We start from the raw sequence: 18,052 nt of genomic DNA on the forward strand, positions 1-18,052 counted from the left end.
TGTTTGAGCCTCCTCAGAAACTTTAAATTTTTGACATTTTATTTGGTGTGCTTTGAAGAACTACGGTAGCTCTGTTTTTAAAGAGAAAAATTACCAATCATTTAAATATGAAAAATACAGGCATTTTAATGCAACTTTTTAGAGACTGAGGAACGCTGTGCAAACATAAGTATTCATCTGCTATTTTTGCCAAAGTATTTCGTAGAATTGTTACAGTGCAAGAGGCGGCCATTCAGCCCATCGTGTCTGCATCATCTCTCTGAATGAGCATTATGACTCGGTGCCATTCTTCTGCCTTTTCCCTGTAACCCTGCACATTGTTTCTATTTAAATAATCATTTAATGCCCTCGAGTGCCTTGATTGAACTTGCCTCCACCATACTACTAGGCAATGCATCCCTGACCTGAACTCGCTGTGTTAAAAAGTTTCTTCTTATGTTGCATTTGCTTCTTTTGCAAATCACTTTAAACATCGTTCTCAATGCTTTTACAAGCAGGAACAGTTTATCCCTTTGTACTATGCCCAGCCCCCTCATAATTTTGAACACCTCTATCAAATCTCCTTATACCTTGAATAATAGTCATAAGGACTCAAAACATTAACTTTCTCTCTCCACAGATGCTGAGTTTTTCCAGCATTTTCTGTTTTATTTCAGTCCCAATAGTGACCCCTGGGGAACTCCACTACAAACCTTCCTCCAGCCCAAAAAGTATCCATTAACCATTACTCTCTACTTCGTATTCCTCAGTCAATTTTGTACCCACATTGCTACGGTCCCTTTTATTCCATGAGCTATAACTCTTCTCATAAGTCTGTTGTGTGGCACTGTATCGAATGCCTTTTCAAAGCCCGTGTACACCATACCAGTATTACCCTCATCGGCCCCCCCTCTGTTACCTCTCCAAAAAACTCTAGCAAGTTAGTTAAACATGATTTTCTCTTTGGAAATCCATGCTGGCTCTTCCCAATTGACACACATTTTTCCACATGACTATTAATTCTAGCCCGAATAATCGTTCCTAGGAGCTTCCCCACAACCGAAGTTAAACTGACTGGTCTGTAATTGCTGGCTTACCTTTTACAAACTTTTTTGAACAAGGGAACAATGTTTGCAATTCTCCAGTCTTCTGGCACCTCTCCTGAGTATAGAGAAGACTGAAGGGTTATGGCCTATGCCCCTGCAATTTCCACTCTCACTTTCAATATCCTTGGATGCATCTCATCTGGTCCCAGTGCCTTGTAAACGTTACGTACCAACGCTTTATCCAATACCTCCTCCTTATTAATTTTGAACCCTTCTAGTTCTCCTCTATCATGGCTTGGGTAGCATCTGCTTCCTTGGTAAAGACAGATGCAAAACATTACTTTGACACCTTAGCCATGCCCCCTGCCTCCAAATGTAAATCCCCTTCTTGATCCCTAATCGGCCCTACTCCTCCTTTTACCATCCTTTTATTATTTAAAAATACTTTGGGATTCCCCTTTATGTTGGGTGCTAGTCTTTTCTCATAATCCCTCTTCGCTTCTCTCATTTGTTTTTTCACCTCTCCTCCGAACCTTCCGTGTTCAGCTTGGTTCTCAATTGTATTTACTACCTGACATCTGTCACGAGCACACTTTTTCTTCTTCATCTTAATTTCTATCACAACTTTCATCTAAGGAGCTCTGGTTTTGTTTGCCCTACTTTTCCCTTTTGAGAGGATATACCTTGACTGTGCTGAGTCATTTCTTCCTTGAAGGTAGCACATTGTTGAGCCAGTTTCTCCCACAAACTTTGGTTCCAGTTTCTCCGGCCAGCTCCGTAGTTGCCCCATTGAGGTTGGCTCTCCCCCACTTAATTATTCTGACTCTGGATTGCCCATTGTCCTTTTCTATCATCTTCCTAAACCTTATGATACAATGATCACTGTCTCCCAATTGTTCCTCCACTGACACTTGAACTACTTAGCCCACCTCATTTCCAAGAACCAGGTCTAGTGGTGCCTCCTTTCTTGTTGGACTGGACACATACAGTTGTAGAAAATTTTCCTGAACACACTCTAGGAACTCTTGCCCCTCCCTGCCATTTAGACTAGCATTATCTTAGTCTATATTCGGGTAATTGAAGTCCCCATTATAACCATACTCTATAAATGTTTGTAACACTCTCATTTCACTGAAGATTTGATCTGCTACATACTTTTCACTATTTGGTGGCCTATACACCAAATCAAGCAATTTTTGTTCCTTAGCTCTAGCCAGATAGATTCTGTCCTTGAACATTCTGGAACATCCTCTTTCTCCAGCACTGCAATGCTCTCCTTAACCAATACAGCTATCCCTCCTCCTCTTCTCCCTGCCCTATCTTTCCTGAACACCTTGTACCCAGGAATATTTAACACCCTTCCTTGAGGTAGGTCTCTGTTATTGCCACAACAACATAATTCCACAATGCAATATGCATCAGTAACTCACCAGTCTTATTCACTATACTCCGTGCATTCACATACATGCACAGTAACCCTGATTTAGAATTCATTACTTTCTCCCTCACTCTGACTCTGCCGATTCACTTACTATTCTCTATACTAGTGCTATCTGTCTCTCCCAGTATTTTGTGCACCCTGGTATTCCTCTCTAATATTCTCTCCTGGTTCCCACATCCCTGCCAAGTTAGTTTAAAGCACCCCCCACCAAAAGCACTAGCAAAATGCTGCACAAGGAACTCAATCCTGACTCTGTTGAGGTGCTTGACCAGCTTGAACAGGGGCCATCTCGCCCTGAGCCAGTCCAAATGTCCCAGGAATATAAAGCCCTCCTTCCTGCACCATCTTTTGAGCCACACATTCATCTGCCTTATCCTCCTATTTCTGTACACACTTGCACATGGACTGGGAGTAATCCGGAGATTACTAGTTTTGAGATCCTGCTTGCTAATTTTCTACCTATCTCCCTAAATTTTATCTGCAAGACCACATCCCCCTTCCTACCCAAGTCATTGGTACCAACTTAGACCATGATCTCTGGCTGTTCGCCCTCCCCGAGAATAATGTCCTGTAGCTGTTCGGTGACATCCTTGACCCTGACACCAGGGAAGCACCATACCATCCTGGAATGGCGTCTACGTCTGCAGAAATGCCTGGGTGTTCCCCTAACTAACGAATCCCCTATCCCTATTGCCCTTCCTTTCTTCTTCCTCCCCTCCTGTATAGCCGAGCCACTCATGGTGCTACAAACTTGGCTCGTCCGAGGAACCAATGCCCTTACTAGTATCAAAAACAAAAAAACGATTAGTCAGCAGGATCCCAGGGAACTTCTGCACTACCTGCCTAGTTCTCTCGGACTGCCCGGCAGTCACCCATTCCCTTTCTGCCTCCATGCTCCTAACCTGAGGTATGACCAGCTCTCTGAGTGAGCTATCCACATTGCTCTCACCATGCAGATGTGCTACAATGACTCAAGCTACTGCTTGAGCTCAAGTTTCTGTAGCTGGCAGCACGTTCTGCTCATGTGGTTGTCTAGTAGTGTCCGCGACTTCCCACATATTACAGGGCAAGCACTGCACATGACTGAGCTGCCCTGCCATGTCTTAACTTTACTTCCTTTACATTAACTTTAACTTTGGTATACTTATATTAATTTGCATTTCTGGCCCTGACCTCCCCTTATTCCAAGTGTTTTTCTTACTCAAATCCACTAGCAGCTACTTTAAAAATAATACACTTATCTAACTTACAGTTATTTAAAGACATTCCATAACAGCAGTTTCTTACCAACCAATTTATGGTCTTCCTGTGATGTCACTGTGCGATTTATTTTCAATCTCAGTTCCGAAGGCGAGGTTTACACCCAGGTCTGTTTCTACTCAGCTGCTCCTGTTCCCGACTGAATAATTCTTATATATAACAGATCTCTTTCCCCGTGCACCAAATTCTCATGTAAGCCTAATTCACTACTCACTCATTCTTCATTTCACCCCAGCATAATCTCCTCACACGCCCCTTACTGAATAAACATCTCCATCCTCAATGATGGCAAAGCCCAGCACATGAATGCAAAAGACAATGCAAAAGCATTTGCAATTGTCTTCTGCCAAAGGTGACAAGATAATCTAGCTTGGCTTCCTCCTGAGGCCTCCACTGTCAAACAAGCCAACCTTCAGCCAATTCGATTGACTATGTGCTAAAGGACTGAGCACACTCAACTGAGCAAAGGCTATAGGCCCTGACAACATCTCGGCTGTGGTGAAGACTTGTGCTTCCAGAACAAGCTGTGCCTCTACACGACTGTTCCAATACATCTACCTGACACAATACAAAAGTACCTCCATATTGCCTGTCCACAACAAGCAGGAAAAAAAAATCTAAACCAGCAGTCTACTCTCAATCATCAAAATGATGGAAGGTGTTGTCGACAATGCTATCACATGCAATCAAGCAATACTTAACCACCAATAATCTGGCCAGTTTGAGTTCTTCCACGCCCCCTTATCTCCGGGCCCCGTTGCAGCTTTAGTTCAAAAGTGAAATAAAAGAGTTGAATTCCATTTTGGGGTAACTGCCCTTGACATCATGATCTTTTCCAAATCATAAAGTCAGGTGAGATGTTGACGGTTGCTCAATGTTTGGTTCCAATGACAATTCCTCAGATGAAATAGTCTGAACCCACATGCAGCAAAACTTGAACAACATTCAAGTTTGAACTGATAAGTGGCAACATAGCTGCCAAGCGATGACAATCTTCTTCAAGAAGGGTCATATGGACTCAAAACGTTAACTCTGTTTCTCTCTACACAAATACTGCCAGACCTGCTGAGTTTTCCCAGCATTTTCTGTTTTTATTCCAACTAAAGAGAATCTAAGCACCTCCTCCAGACATGAAATTGCCGTATCCGCCACCATCAACATCATGTGGGTCACCACTGATCAGAAACTTTTTGTCTAACAAATTTGAATTTTTCGAGTTGTGTAGATGAGGGCAGTGCAGTTGATGTAGTCTACATGAGCTTTTGCCAAGGTCCCATATGAAAGAATGGTCAAGAAGGTAAGAGCCCATGGGATCCAGGGCAATTTGACAAATTGGATCCAAAACTGGCTTGGTGGCAGGAGGCAGATGGTGATGGTCGAAGATTGTTTTTGTGATTGGAGGCCTGTGACGAGTGCTGTACCACAGGGATTAGCGCTGGGACCCTTGCTGTTTGTAGCATATATTAATGATTTAGATGCGAATATAGGAGGTATGATCAATAAGTTCACAGATGACACGAAAATTGGTGGTGTCGTAAATAGTAAGGAGGAAAGCCTTAGATTACAGGACAATATAGATGGGCTGGTAAGATGGGCAGAGCAGTGGCTAATGAAATTTAATCCTGAGAACTGAGAGGTGTTGCGTTTTGGGATGGCTAACACAGCAAAGGAATACACAATGAATGGTAGGACCCTAGGAAGTACAGGGGGTCAGAGGGATCTTGGTGTACATGTCCATAGATCCCTGAAGGCAGCAGCACAGGTAGATAAGGTGGTTAAGAAGGCATATGGGATACTTGCCTTTATTAGCCAAGGCATAGAATATAACTCCAGGGAGGTTATGTTGGAGCTCTATAAAATGCTAGTTATAGGCCATAGCTGGAGTACTGTGTGCAGTTCTGGTCACCACGCTATAGGAAGGATGTGATTGCACTGGAGAGGGTGCAGAGGAGATTCAGCAAGATGTTGCCTAGGCTGGAGCATTTCAGCTCAGAAGAGAAACTGGATAGGCTAGAGTTGTTTTCCTTAGGCTGAGTGGGTACCTGATAGAGATACTCAAAATTATGAAGGGCATAGATAGGGTAGATAGGAAGAAACTTTCCCCCTTAGCGGAGGTATCAATAACCAGGGGGTATGGATTTAAAGTAAGGGACAGGAGGTTTAGAGGGGATTTGAGGAAAAATTTTTTCACCCAGAACATACAGCCTGACGGAGCTGTAGAGGCAGGAATCCTCACAACATTTAAGAAGTATTTAGATGAGCAATTGAAATGCCATAGCATACAGGGCTACGGGAAACGTGCTGGAAAATGGGATTAGATCAGTGCTTGATGGCCGGCATGGACACGATGGGCCGAAGGGCCTGTTTCTGTGCTGTTTCACTCCATGACTCTATGAGAAACTTAAGTGAACATAAATGCCATGGCTTAGAAGCTGGATATTCTGCAGCAATTCACCTCCCGAATGCCCAATTCCTTTCCACAAGGCACAAGTCAGGAGTCTGATGGCATATCTCCACTTATCCGGATGAATATCGCTCCAACAACACTCAAGAACCTTAACACCATCGAGGACTAAGCAGCTCATTCAACTGGGACTCCATCCACCATCCTGAACATTCAGTCCCTCAACCGTTGGTGCATAGTAGCTACAGTGTCTGCCAACTACCAGACGCACTGAAGCAACTCACCAAGGCTTCTCCAACAGCACCTCTCAAATTCCATTAAGGAAAGCCACATGGGCTTGTTAAGGGAAAATCATGTTTAACTAACTTGGAGTTTTTTTTGAAGAGGTTTGATGAGTGTAATGCTGGTGATGTGGTGTACACGGGCCTGCAAAAGGCATTTGATACAGTGCTGCACAACAGACTTGTGAGCAAAGTTACAGCTCATAGAATAGAAGGGACAGTAGCAACATGGATACAAAATTGACTGAATGATAGAAAACAGAGTAGATGCTAATAGATGCTTTTCGTGCTGGAGGAAGATTTGTAATGGAGAATGACCTAGACCTAGGTGTACAGGGCATAATTTCAAAATTTGCAGATTATACAAAACTTGGAAGCATTGTGAACGAACTGCAAAAGGACAAAGGCAGGTTGGTGGAATGAATAGTCAAGTAGCAGATAAATTTAACGCAGAGAGGTGTGAAGTAATTCACTTTGGTAGGAAGAATGAGGAGATACAAAATGAAGGGCACAATACTAAAGAGGGTACAGCAGCAGAAGAACCTGGGTGTATATGTGCTTAAGTCAGTGAAGGTGGCAGGACAGGCTGAGAGGGCAGTTAATAAGGTATGCAGTATCTTATTTTTATTAATAGGGGCATCGAGTACAAGAACAAGGAAGTTATGTTAAACTTGTATAAGACACTCAGTTGCATCCAGTTCTGGACACCACACTTTAGGAAAAAAGTGACGCCAATAGAGACAGTGCAGAAAGCATTCATGAGAATAACTCCAGGGATCAGGAACTTGCTGTGCACAAATCAAATGTCACATTTCCTGGGTTTCAAAGGTATTCCATTAATGTTTAGTGCTTTTGCAAATCTTTATTTTCTTTTAGAATGGGTTTTAAATACATGGGACAGAAACTCAGAAAATATAGTTAATACAGAGTCAGTTGATATATTTAAAAGGGGGTTGAATTATCATCCGTTGAGGGGGTCAACAATGTAATAAATAATTATGCAGAGAATCTGGCCAGAACTATGGGTTGATATGTGTTTTTCTTTATGGACTCTCCCATGAAAATAGTATGGTGATATCTAAAGACCAATTTGTGGCTGTCTTCTTTGTGGAAGAAGTCTCTTTGGGATCAGGTTGGGTTCAAGATAATATGCTGAGTAATGAGAAATTCAATCTTCTGTGATAGCCTTCGTAATATAATCTCTGAGCTAATTAGGCCCAAAGTACTCCAGGGCATCTGGCTCTTTGACAGACTTAGGAGAATAGAACCAATACTGAGGGCTGGAGTTCTTACCACTCAGCTCCAGATAACACACAAAACCACTACTTTAACAAGCGAGGTGACCCTCACCTAGTAATCAACTGGAAGCTTGCTCATACTATATATTAACAAAGTCAGCCTTTTTGGACAGTTAAATTCACGGATACAGGGGAACACCATCACCTGGAAGTTCCCCTCCAAGCCACTCACTGACTTGGAAATGTATCACTGTCACTGTGTCAAAATCCTGGAACTCACTCTGTAACAGCACTGAGTGTACCTACATCACATGGACTGCGCGGTTCAAGAAGGCAGCTCACCGCCAACTTCTCAAGGGCAACTTGCGGTGAGCAATAAATGCTGGCCTAGCCAGCACTGTCCACGTCCCATGAATGAATAATAAAAAAAATCATGTTAAGTTCTGAAGTGGGTCAGGAATGAAATTTTTTGGGGAGTCCATACAGCCAAAACAAAAAGTTTACTTCTCTGGATTTCTCAGTCATTTGATTTGGACAGTCTTTATCCTATTGATGTCTTTCAATACATATCAAAGACAAGGCTGCATAAAAATCAGAACCATACTACAGGCCTTTGTTTTTAAACTGTTTCTACCCTAGAGAAATGAGCAGTATTTAAGGGTTTTATGGTGATTACAAAAACTACTTTGTTGATCACACTTGAATGTACAAATCTTTTCTGTCTTCATAAGCTTTCTGTAAGTACCATTAATTTTGATTAAATGTCATTGGATCCTCCAAAATAAAAGGACACTGTAGATCTGACAAACTAGATAAAGCATGTACTTAGTTATTTACTTAACATAATAGCAATTTCAGTCTGCATGTGATTTTTCAAAGGGGAACAGAATGAAAACGTTATATACTAATGCAACTTTAGCCAAGAGCAAATATGTGATTTAACAGGAAGTGGTTGGCTCAAAGTGAGGCATATGAGCATACGAAGGAGAAGGGACTGGAGGGTAATGATGATAGATTTTAGATGAGAAAGATATGTGAAGGAAGCTCATGTGGGTTGGTTGGGCTGAATGGCCTGTTACTATGCCATAAATCCTATGTAATTGTCAAGCAAAATTGTAACAAAACAATGGGTTGTTTTTGAAGAGGATACAGTTTGAGCACAGTTGAGGTATATGCCCACAGGGGGAAATGGTCTGTTTCTGTGCCATTTTTTTCCTATGTAATCCTATATAATTAGGTGGAACAATATAATTGAATGCATGATTGACATGAGGTATCCATCAGCCCCAAAGATATGATATATAAACGGGTACCGGGTAGGGAAAATCCACAGAGGGGGAAGGGCATTCAGATATGGATCAATGCTAGCTTCAGCTTAACATCTCTAACCAACTCAAGAGGAAGTCAAAGCTGAAGAGATTGTTGCCGCAGTCCACCGAGAACAAACCATCTCACCTCATTTGTATGTGCATTTGATCCAGGATCAGTAAACCAACCTCATCTGTTATGGTTCATATGTTGACTTATTCTGTTTATCTGCTATATTTGAACTATTGGTCTGTCATTTCTCAATTCATGATAGTTAAATCTTCACGAGGTCATTTCATTTCAACGGTAGGTCATTGCTAGCACTGTCACCTCTGACTCTGGATCCAACCTCACTTCAGACACTTGCATACAGAACAAAAACAGAAAGACTTGGAAAAACTTAGCAGGTCTAGCAGCATCGGCAGAGAAGAGCAAAGTTGACACTTCGAGTCCTCATGACCCTTCAACAGAGCTGGGTTTTTCCAGGTATTTCTGTTTTTGTTTTGGATTTCCAGCATCCGCAGTTTTTTGTTTTTGTAATTTGCATACGGAATCCAGACTGGCAATCCGGTGCAGTACTGAGAGACTGACCATGATTCCTTGGCTCTTTTGAGTAATCTGTAACCCCCACCGAATCTTACTGCTGCCGCAGCTGCTTGTAACTACTCCTACTAAGAGTACAAAGAACAAAGAAAAGTAGTGGTATATCAAAACCTACAGTACTGAAAATTAACCATTATGTCCAGGATCTCATTTCATCAGGTTTTAATCGTTCTTCAAGATTTTTAATGAAATGCATTTTTGTTTTAAACTTTTCTGTCTCTTGTTTCTCATGCTTGATCCAATCTTGCTTTCCCTCTCTATTTCTCTTCCTGTACTTGATTCGACATTAAATTCCTCGATTTTAACATGCAGTTCCTTCTCCGTTCTTAAGCTGTTAATTTCACAATCATTCCATCTGATTGGTCAAGAAACTACACAGTTGCTTACCCTATTCAGTAAGGTCACTAAGAGGGTGAAAGGTTGTTTCCATCATGCAGTTGAAGCAACTTGCAGTGCAAAATATCAGAGAGATTAAATGAGCAAATGAAAGTCCAACAGAGGGGATGTGGGGGGGATGGGGTGGGGAAGAGTCGGGTAGGGCACTCATTGACCAGTTAGAACAAATTCTGGGCCATTATGGGAGAGATCTTAATTTAACTTCAGCATTCTTTCCTACACACCAAACAACAGTGCTGCATATTCCTGGTCAGCATTTTAACTGGATGGTCACAGTGTGCTTACAACAAGTAGAGCCAGGTGCCCTTTACTCCCATTTCCATCCCTCAAATCAACTACTTAGTGGTGTCCAATAGAGACACCACTGTGCTTGTGCCACAGCCAGGAGAGGGGCAATCATATAAACATTAATGCAAAGTCAGACACTTTATTGTGTCTATCCTTCAATGCTCCTCAACTAATAGAAAAGCAACTTAAAAAAGGCCTATAAATAAAATTAAAGTTCATGCTGTACGCATATTTTTTATTATGATGCCGGTCACCAAAAATGCCATCCCTAATGTTTCTAGTGATAAATTTCACGATTGAATGATAAAACAAGCAGTGAAGAAATGAAAGAAAGACATAAATAGAGATAGCTAACGAGACAGTCAGCAAGCCAGAAATAAATATTTGCATTTATATAGCACCTTGCACAACATCAGGATGTCCCTATGTGTTATGCAGAAAATTAAGTATTTTTCTAAAACGTAGTCACAGTATTAATGCTGCAAACATGGCAGCCAGTTTGCATACAGTAAGTTCTCACAAGCATCTATGAGATAATGACCAAATAACCGGTTTTAGGGGCATTGGTTGAGGGATAAAAATTGGCCAAGGCACAGAGGATCCTTTTCTTGCTCTTCTTCAGAACAGTGCCATGAATTCTTTACGCCCACCTCAGAAGGCAAACAGGGTCTCAGTTGAATATTTCATCAGAAAGATGGCATCTCTGACTATGCAGCGCTCCCTCAGTGCTGGACAGGAGTGTCAGCCTCGATTGCAAATGCAAGTCTCTGGAATGCAGCCTAATTCTGAGTCAGAGGCAAGAATGCTACCAATGATCCACGATTGATGTCAAATGGCCTCATGGAGATTTAATCATTATTGGAGAAGTTTCAAAATGGAAGCCAGTCATTTTTAAGAGAGGACTCACAAAGTAAAATACAAAGAGTCGGTAATAAATTTTGATTAAAGTGAATACAGATTAATGGATTTGAAAATCTCGAGATATTAATAGGATATAGAAAGGAAAAAAAATGATTTCTGGTTCACTTTCAGGAGGAAGACTTCCACAGTAATAGTCGTGCATGATTGGCGGGAATCAATGTAGCAAGTCCCATTTTAAGAGTTATTTTTCTCCTGAATCCTGCTGTGCCCCGGCCAATATTACATTAGTGATCAGTAGCATGACTTGTAGCTCCTACAAAAACCATTGTACTGTTCAGCACTAGAAGGTTGAGTTGGCATAAGCACTATGCTTCTTTCTTTAAACTGAAGTTCCACTCAAACTTTCAAACAAAACATTGTACTACACCCTGTTAATGTGATAACTATATTGTGTCTATCTAACTGTTACTTTCTCTGGCATGACTGCAAGTTAAATAAGACGACTAGTTTTAAGCAAATCAACTATAAGGTTAAATCAACTATAAATTTATAACTGAAATCTAACAAGACCATCATCGTTATTCAATAAAACTATTCATTTTTAGCCCCTCATTAGCCTGCCATGCAAGATGAATATCAGAATATTGCATGGCTTTTTGGTTCTCTGAACATTCAAGTAATATTGTTTTTAAAAAACTGACAGCCCTGGGTTTAAATACTTTTGTTGAGCTGTACTTTGTTTAAAGGCAATGGATACCAATTAATGTATGCCCATCCTCATGTTGGTGCATCAGTTCCCTCTTCTGTCAGATCCTAGCAGAATAATGTGGGTACTGCAAATCTGAAATAAAAACAGAAAATGCTGGAAATACTCAGCAGGTTATGGCAGTGTCTGTGGAGAGAAACAGAGTTTCAGGTCAATGGTCCTTCATTAAAACTGGGAAAAGTTGGAAATGTAATAGGTTTTGAGCAAAGGGACGAGTGGGACAAGGACAAAAGAAAAGTATTATTGAGTGAAAGCCAAAAAAGATTGAATAACAAAAGATTTAGTCCTCCAAGGCCAAAGTGAATGGTGATGGACAAGAAACAAAAAATACACCTGGAGCAGATGTGCTGCTGACTGAAAGAAAAAAAAAACAGCAAAGAAAAGGAAATAAAATAGACACTGAGATTGCGCTCTGAGCTCAATGTTGAGGCCTGAAGGCTGTAAAGTACCTCATCCGAAAGATGAGGTACAGTTCCTCAAGCTTGTGTTGAGCTTCACTGGAACAGTGCAGTTGGCTGAGGACAGAAATGCCAGTGTGAAAAGCAAGGTGGAGAATTAAAATGACAAGGCCACTGGAAGCTTGGGTAATGCTTGCAGACTAAACACAGATGTTCCATAAAGCGGTCACGTAATCTGTGTTTGGTATCCCCAGTGTAGAGACCACCACATTTTGAGCAGTGAATGCAGTAATTAGTTTGAAAGAAGCACAGGCAAATCACTGCTTCACCTGGAAGGAGTGTTTGGGGCCCTGGACAGTGAGGAGGGAGGAGGTAAAAGGGCAGGTGTTACACATCAATATGTACAGCTGGAAAGGGTGGTAGAAGCAAAAATGGCAACTTTCAAAAAGAAATTGGATAAATATTTCAAAAGGAAGAATTTGCAGGACTATGGGGAAAAGAGCAGGAAAGTGGATAGATCTTTCAAAGAGCTGGCACAGGTAAAAGGGGTCAAAAGGCCTCATTCTATGCTGTATTATTCTACAAAATGTTAAACAACAGAAATATGACTTTGGGTTCTGATGCACGTAAAATTTTAGATTTAAACCGCAGCCCACTCAACTGGCATAAACGCAGGAAACCTACATTCTTTTGCATAGATTATGATGTTAATGAGTAAAACTCTGGAGGTTTTGCTGAATCATTACAAATGATGGTGGAAACACAGTGCAAGTCAGATATATGCAAATTTCCTGGATCTTTTTGTGCTAGAAATTGGCATTACACCATACTATGCCATTGTTTTGATGAAAATTTCAAGGAAATTCCAGGAGTATTTTCCTCACCCTCCATCACTCAAAGCATTCTACTCATATTCAAATGCAAGGAAATCAACTTGGATACAACCTCATGCAGTGGGGATGGTTGCATAAACTACTCAGCATTTACTAAACAATCCACTGAAAAATTAAGACAAGAAGGCACTGTAAAAAAAACAGCTGAAAGCACATATATGAACTATTATAATGGAAGGACAGGCTAGTCCTGTCAATGTTCAAAGCAACTATCTTCTTTAATGCTAGTCACCAAGCTGTCAAGACAGCACACATGCACTGCCTAAACATATATTTTTAAAAAATCATCTGATTGCTGGAGCTCTCCCAAATCATCACATGAACTAGTGTTAAGTCTTACAGATCAGTGAAGTTTTAGAGTTGACCAGTTTGCCGTTGGCTAGCTTCAGCCAGGGTGGTGGTGGAGCCACTATAATTGGCTTCAGCATTTAATATCCCAGGTCAAAAGGGGAGGGGGGTAGGAAAGAGGAAAAAGCAATCAGGAGATGGTAGTCAGTGTTCTTGCCCAATTATTATCTACTGACTCCTGCAAAAAAAAGTGCCCGTGTGTGTATGGACAGACATGATCAAGCTCATCTACAATGAATAAATGTGAAATCTCATTTGAATGGTGGGAAATCTAGGCAAGAGACATAGCATGCAGAAAAATTATTTAATCTTTCAGTAGTCTGTATTTTTTTCTGGACTAATCATTTCTGTTTTGTAAGAAACTGTAACAATTTGTATCACAATCTATTTATAACAGAGCTAAGGCTCAACCCAAACAAAGATATTCAATTGCTGAGTTAGAACTGCTGCAGTATTAGAAAATGTATGTTTTAAAATCCACTAACTGAATATGACGTTCCAAATAAAATACACTTAACACTTTAGGTAATGTTAAAAAAAACAATCGAGGCTTCTTCAACTAAATAACCCGAGAGAGAAAAACAGCCCGGATGTTGCAGTCAGTAGTGAAGCAAGGACATGCACAGCTGACCTTGAACAAAGCTGACCACTAAGATCTAATGATTTCTATGGGATGCTTTTCCCCTTTTCCAATAGAAGTTTAAATCTGTTGTCAAGTCAAGGAAAATCTCTCAGTGTACAACAGCAATGATGTCACCATGCAGGTAAGCAGCCAATCACATTGCAGCACTCTCACAGCAAACCAGGTAGTTAAAAACAATTAAAATCCCTCAACTTTTAATTTACATTTTCAGGTAGTGAAATAAATGGTGATTGGCTAAAGATAAAAGCTAAATAAAGTTCTAAAATTTATATTATATCATTATGGAAAAATATGACAAACCACAAACAAAAAATTGGCTTTTCAAGACCAGTGAGGACATTTAGTAGTAATTATGAAGTTGGTACACCATTAAAACCAAGTTATAATTCAACAAGGTTTCACAGCAATACTAACAGCATTTAAGACTTTCATGAATTCACTGCTTAGCAATTGTACTCTATGGGGACCTCAACAAAGCACCCTCTGGAGTAATATAGGATCACTGACAATAGCTTCTTGCGCCAACTCCAGAAGTTGCTGTCAATTTCAGTGGTGTAATGATGGCAAACGCAATTTCACCATATGGCATGGGTTTTGCAATGGCAAAGAGATTTTGTAGGCTTGAATTTTAAGTCAACTGAAAACAAAACTCAACATTTAACCTTGGGATTTTCCAACATCCTGTAAAACAAAAACCCATTTTTCAAGAAACTGTACACCTGACATTTGATAAAACCTCTGCATTTATGAGTGGTGCAAAATATAGTGCCCACTTCCCCAAGGGGATCAAAACCAATACTTCATTCCTATAAATTCTTAAGGCATGACTTCTCGAAATCTTGCAAGTTGAACTCATCTGCTCACAGTCTGAGAGCTTCTTGACATCTATTTCATGAGCTATTTTAAACATTATTTCCAAGGCAGAGTCTCTTCGCAGAAGCAGGAAACACTGCTCACCAATAGGATGTCAATTTTCTTCTATTTTCCAAGATATTTCATGCTTTTCAGCTGTAGTTTTAATATCTGCACAGAATTACTGCAAAATCCATGATCATGGCATCCATTTTTCATTGTGATTAACCCTTCATCTTCATAATTGTTCTCACATAGGTGAAGACATAACTGAAGCTGCTCCAGACCCCAACAGGCCTTTAAAGGCCATATAGATCCATGTTTGGAAGCCTGAGTAATGTTTGCCATTTCCAATGCTATTATCTCTAATTGCACTATAAAACAATGCTATTAAAAATTCACAGCAGAAAATAAAAGTAATTGTAACACTACTTATAATGCAGGCTGTGAATAAACATCAACCAGGTCACCTAAAGGATGTAGATCAATGCTGTATTGCAAACTTGCTGAATTTCTTTTAAAAACATACATTTACAACTCATTTTAGTGCTAAAGAATGAACCACATCGTTTTCCTGCTTTGTCATTAGAAATAATATTTTCCATATTCTGTACAATGCAGACAAAATGAGATACAAATCAACACAAGTTCAGCGCTCATTTAAAATGTTGCAATAGCTCAAAGAGAGTGATGTAGACGTCTGCAGGTATTGCTCATGATCAATGCTCCTTTTTCTTTTCTATGCTCCAAATATACCATCACTACATTCTCACTGCTCTGAGATCCAAATACATTGTACCAGTTAACTAATCAGTTGCCTGACTCCCAAAATTACAAAACTCATCACCACCTTCAGTTTTCTCTTCCTCAATATACAGCATCATTATCCAAGCTTAGCATCATTTATTGATTTATCCCATTTTCTTCAGTCTTAGTGATGCCTGCTTTAGTCTTCATCAATAAAAAATTCTGCATTGCCCATCAAGGCATTTCAGGCACATTTATGAAAATTAGCAATGAATCAATTTCAATTAGAATGAGGCATTTTGTAATATTTTACTAAAAAATACAGTTGCAGAGGGAATGGTGTTAGATTTTTAAAATACCTTATCAGCAGCTTCAGATGCCAAAAGGTTGGTAGCAAGCGTCTGCAGCTTGTGGTGTGCCATATGTTTCAAAGCGGTGAGGCTCCGTCGAGTCATGGCCTGTTTTAGGTTTACAGCTGGGTGACTTAGAGTATCTACAGCAGCTGGAACAGCTTCATCACAGGCATTCAGGATTTCCACTGCAGTAATTCCCATTACACAGCGGTCTAATGCACCTGTGGAAAAAGAGAAAAATGTGACACATTATTTGTAGTCACTATTATCACTCACTTAAAAACTGGAGTTTATGCAATGAAATCGAGAATGATGATGGATGCTGACTGTACTTTACCTATGAAAGGTACAGGGAATGGGACCATCCATTTCAAATTCTGTTCCTTCTTTACATTGAAATATTGCATGCCATATATGTTTCAGTCTAGCATTTCCTTAATTTCATAAATTGTTACAATCTATGGTGCTAAATGAAATAAAATATATGCACCCCAATGCAGATTTGGTGACTTCATTTTCTAAGTGCAGTTTTCTATAAACCTGAACGTTAAAAAATGCGCTGCTGTTTAAAACTCTTTGCTAGATACATCCTACATACAAAGCTCCAAATTTTTCACATATTCATTTTTCCAAATGACCAGGGATGCAAGTTTGCGCCTGCATCTGGACTCTAGATGCATAACTGTCAATATGCACAGAGATCAATATTTTCATGATCAACAATGCTTCCTTCCTCCCTTCCCCCCATGTTTTGTTATCAAATAAGCCATTGGAGAATTAGGATGGTTCAGCAGATTTTCACTCAAAGTTTTATTTTCATCAATTAAACCTTGGGTAGAGTTAATTTGTAATACTTTCTAAAAAAAAAACCTCACAAGCTTTAGAAAAGACCATGGCAACGGTGCAGCTTCTTACTTCTTGTGGTCTTTAACCTAAGAGGGAGGTTGGACTGTAAGAATGCATTCTGGCAAATGAACTGGAATTGCAAGTGGGGAGGGTCTGAACAAGTTTACTTTGAAGAAGCACTGCACACAAAATGAAAGAAACAGTTAAAAATCAAGGAGAGATGGAAAGCACAGCAAAGATATAACTAGGAGATAGATTTCCAAACATCTCTTTATGTAGACATGCCTTAGTCCCATATGCTAGAACACCCAGGAAGTTCTTGTTAAGAAAAACAGTTTACAATTTAGTAGTTCTTATAAATAAAAGTCACAGCTGTGCAGTGTTAATTTTCAGATTCTTTTGAACACAAAGCAAGGTCAACTTCAAATCCATTTTTGCACTTGAATTGCAATTACACAAAGTCATAATCATAACAAATATCTTTCTTGCATCTACAATTTCATTAATAACCAGAAGATGATTATCAACAAATTTAACTAATCTCATCATGCCTAGAATGGCTCTGCCTTTAAATAGAATGGCTACTTAATCAGTATTTGAATCATAAGGTTAACAAAATAACGCTACGCCAAGGAAATGATTCTTGGAGATGCACTCACAACTTAAATATAGATGGATTTTCACTCGATGTTGTGACACATTATTTGAGTTTTTGGAAGAGTTATTTTTCACCTTCAGGAGCAGAACAGATTGGTACTCCTATCTCTGCAAGAAACTAACTGGTCAAGTTTAGATATTTCAGTTTATTTTAGATCTCTAATGTTTTTTAAAATATTCAAAGTTTGACAATTTATGAAACAACAACACTGAGAAAATCATACCATTGCAACTTTATTCAGGCAGGATTGTAATGACACAGCAGCTGGTAAAGGCTGAGTTGTTTAAATCCCAGAGGGAAACTTTAACAATTGTCGTAACTTATATTTTCAATTGGTATGTTTGAGATGCAGCTCTAAATTCAAGAATAAGACTATCGAGCCTTAAGAGGTTTTTATATAAAAATAAAGTAAACATTTATTAATTTAACAACAAATTAAATGC

General features: G+C 39.7%; 1 protein-coding gene across 5 annotated transcripts in view; it reads right to left on the reverse strand.

Moving 5' to 3' along the window:
• Positions 1–18,052, reverse strand: part of LOC121280757 (WD repeat-containing protein 7) — a 767,874-nt gene that overhangs the window by 556,887 nt on the left and 192,935 nt on the right. For all 5 annotated transcript variants that reach the window (XM_041192924.1, XM_041192931.1, XM_041192938.1 and 2 more), the window contains one exon: positions 16,112–16,326. In XM_041192924.1, the coding sequence (XP_041048858.1) occupies positions 16,112–16,326 (215 nt within the window). The remainder of the gene's footprint in view (positions 1–16,111; positions 16,327–18,052) is intronic.

Source organism: Carcharodon carcharias, chromosome 1 (assembly GCF_017639515.1).
Source record: "Carcharodon carcharias isolate sCarCar2 chromosome 1, sCarCar2.pri, whole genome shotgun sequence".
NCBI lineage: Eukaryota > Metazoa > Chordata > Chondrichthyes > Lamniformes > Lamnidae > Carcharodon > Carcharodon carcharias.